Source organism: Propithecus coquereli, unplaced genomic scaffold, assembly GCF_000956105.1.
Source record: "Propithecus coquereli isolate 6110/MARCELLA unplaced genomic scaffold, Pcoq_1.0 Scaffold61, whole genome shotgun sequence".
Taxonomy (NCBI): domain Eukaryota; kingdom Metazoa; phylum Chordata; class Mammalia; order Primates; family Indriidae; genus Propithecus; species Propithecus coquereli.
In genome coordinates, this window is record NW_012152063.1 from 5,796,169 (window position 1) to 5,799,889 (window position 3,721).

Below are 3,721 nucleotides of genomic sequence, written 5' to 3' on the forward strand. Positions count from 1 at the left end.
ATCATCTTTCTATACAGTCTTCTATCCTATGGCATTCCACTAAACTAAAATCCAGTTGATTTGGGCATCTCAATACTGGACATAAGACCAAAAAATGAAACAAAATGATTCATTAGTCAAGGCCATTTAAAAAATATGTGTCTTATTTAATCTCTAAATATAAATTCAAAGTATAAATCTAAGTATAAATCCTAAAAAAAAAGAATGTCTACCTTGTTTTGCAAGGAACTATAATAGGAATTCTTGTTAATTTAAAGTTAACTGATTTTTTTTCCCAAAATATGTCCAATTATAGGCAACAGGTTCAAGGGTTGGTGTCTTAACACAAAATGCAACTAACATGGGATTGTCAGTTATCATTTCCTTTATATATGGATGGGAGATGACACTCTTGATTCTGAGTATTGCTCCAGTACTTGCTCTGACAGGAATGATTGAAACCTCAACAATGACTGGATTTGCCAACAAGAATAAGCAAGAACTTAAGCGAGCTGGAAAGGTAAAATGAAGACTGTTATTACCATCACAACATTTTAAGAGAAACATAATCAGAGCTTCCATCTTTATGATATGTTAACATCATCTCTTAGGAATCTGTAAAGTGGTATATATATATATTGAAATGCATACAGAACAGTTTAGGATAGAAAGTGATAGGGTGCATGATTTAGAACAAAGGCTCTGGATTCAAACTGGCTCAGTCAGAATCCAGATTCTATCACTAATAAATGTGTGATATGAGCAAGTTAGGTCAACCTTTGTTGAGTTCACTTTTCTCATCTATAAAGTGGGAATAATAATAGTATCCACTTACAGAGTTTTGTGAATATTGCATAAAACACTTAGCATTATTCTATGCAAAACACTTAGAATAGTGCACGGAAGACAGTAAGCACTTAATAATGTCAGCCATTAATACTGCCACCATATCATGGGAGAGTTTTCTAACGTCATGATTCCCCATTCTCTGATCATTGAATAATTAAATGTTCTTGAGCAATTCTTGTGGGTATTTTATTTTTCAAAATAAACAGGAAGTTTAGCAGTTACTGAACACAAGGCAATGCACTGATGTTGACAGTGCCTAAAATAAGGTTTCAGAGACAAGCACATTCTTATACTGATCAAAATGAACACTTTATTTAATTATTTGGAAAATGCTTTGACATACAGGTATGTAAGCTTCTTAGGATCAACCATATTCATAAAAATAATTATTGTATTAGAGATTTAGGGAAACATTGTTGTATAATCATAACACCTAAGAATTAAAAGAGCCATCATTTGATTCAGTCACTCACCCAAAGTAGGAGTCCCTCATACAACATTCCTGTCCAGTGTCCTTGCATCTTCTGTGCCCCCTTTCTCTCCAGTGATAGGTGGTACGTGGCTTTCCCAGGCTGCCCTACCTTTGGATAGCCTTGGGTAGTAGGCAGTTTGTTTTGTGGTATTTTTGTTTTGTGGTGACCTCCTATCTTACTCTTCTTGGCTTCCATTGTGATAAAGGTCCAACGACTGTTTTTTGTGACAACTTTTCAGAAGCTGAATCATGTAAACTGTGAGTCTTCTGTTGGCCATGCATCCAGGTCTTTAAACTGCTCCTCTCATGATATGGTTTCAGCGATCTTTACCACATTGGTGAACATCCTCCAAATATGAAATTGATTTTAATATCATTTATAGTCTGTGTCACAGTGACTGTATCACAGCTGGCACAGTATAAATATCATGAATATTCATGAACAAAGATGGCAAGCACATTACTCACCATCGTAATCTGGTTTGCCCAACCCTTGGACCTTTCCACCTTTCTTGCACTAGATAAGGACCCTTGGAATGTTTGCTTGTGCTCTATAGACTGAGCTACTTAACAAATATTTGCCTCAGAGGCAGTAGACAGTTGTTTAGCCCACCCTGTGTGATATCAACATTGCGATAATTTGCACAATTTGTAAATTAACAAGGCCCAATTAATTATATTTTAAGTGTCTTATTTTTTGTCCCGATCTTTAGTCGTAACTGTGCCCTTTGACATTTCTTTTTTGTGTCATTGGAATAACTTTGAACTACACAGTCAGTAACTCCACTCAAATAGGCAATCTGAGGCCTTTCCCTATGGCTTTGAATATGTCAATTTACCAAACACCAATTTAGAATTTAGACCAATAAAATACATCGGTCTTTGTTCAGCTGCATGTGTAGATTTGGACAAATCATCACGTTTTATTTTTTAGACTTAAAATGACATTATTAGTTTTTTTAAAAGACTGTTTTCTAAGGTTCTGTAATAGTAGTCCTTTCTCTGTTGTGAAAAATGGTCACAAAGATTTTTACATTTATTTCTTTTCCCTCAAACAAGACTTCAGCATTCTTGTCCATTTTCTTTGCATACTACAGAATATTTTCAAATGGAGGTCTCTTTGAGTTCGTTTTGAAATTAACGAGAATTTAAAGCAACTCAACATCAAAATTGAGAGCAGAATCTAGGCACCCTGATCACAGTCAGAGATTTACTTCTCTCCTGCAGCCCAAGTAGTTCTTCAGATAATTCTGAGTGTCCACCCACGTCTCCTGTGTCCCCAGCCCACTCTGCCAGCCCGGAAATAGAATGTGAAAACAGGAAGTTTCTCTTTCAAGCCTACATGTGTTCTCATGTCCAAAAGGTTATTATTCTAAGCCAAGGCTTCTCCATTTTGAATCCCATGTAATTATGCATTCTTTTTAAAAACTATGTAAATATTAAGGGGCATTAATCATACTTGAATTAAATACAGTTTTAAGTTCACAGACATCAAGATGAAAACTGGCTTTATCTTATAAAGAATTTTAGAGCCACAGCTTGTGTCACTTTACTCAAATGTTCCTGAGTCCTTTTTGGCTGCTATTTGCATTTCTGTACTGGAATAAAGTAATTATTTGATTCTCTCTGCTATCTTTTACTTCAATTATTTCATAATTTACAGGAAGCTCCTTTGCATGTGAACATAATGCTCACTAATATTTGATTCCCTCGCCTGTGGAACCAGTTTAAATTGAAATTCAGTGAAAACTTGAAGGGGACTAAACTTACATCAGTGGACTAAATCTTTCAAAAGAAATTTTCCTTATGTTTATCATCCTGAAGTGTCATTTTCCGATCTTTTTTTGGTGAGAGGTGGTGGGGAAGGAAGCTAAAAATACTTGTCAGGAAAACTTACTGGCTTGATGTACTTAATATGTCCCCAGACTGACAGGAATTCACAACCAGGAAAAGTTTAGCCATTACTAACTTTCTTTCTTTATTGTATTGTCTTATTTTATAAGATAGCAACTGAAGCTGTGGAGAATATACGTACTATAGTGTCGTTAACAAGAGAAAAAGTCTTCGAGCAAATGTATGAAGAGACACTTCAGACTCAACACAGGTGATTGTAGATTCATGCTGATTCCGTGAACTGTATTTTGGTCTGTGAAGACAGTACTCCTGAGTGACTGCAGTGGTTTGTCTGCCAATTCATTTGCCCTGGAATCTTTCCTAATAATGGCATATCATAATTTCTCATATGACTTCACCAAGAGGAAATTAGAAGAGGAGTTGAGGGCAAGCACAATTAGAATAAATATTTTAAAATAGAAAAATTAGGCTGGGCGCAGTGGCTCACGCCTGTAATCCTAACACTCTGGGAGGCCGAGGCGGGCGGATTGTTTGAGCTCAGGAGTTTGAAACCAGCCTGAGCAAGAA

The 3,721-nt window shown here is 35.9% G+C and overlaps 1 protein-coding gene across 1 annotated transcript in view; it reads left to right on the forward strand.

The window, feature by feature from the left end:
- The window catches only part of ABCB5 (ATP-binding cassette, sub-family B (MDR/TAP), member 5), a 111,267-nt gene that overhangs the window by 76,147 nt on the left and 31,399 nt on the right, over positions 1-3,721 (forward strand). The window contains exons 20-21 of the mRNA XM_012659400.1: positions 296-499; positions 3,304-3,404. Of these exons, the coding sequence (XP_012514854.1) occupies positions 296-499; positions 3,304-3,404 (305 nt within the window). The remainder of the gene's footprint in view (positions 1-295; positions 500-3,303; positions 3,405-3,721) is intronic.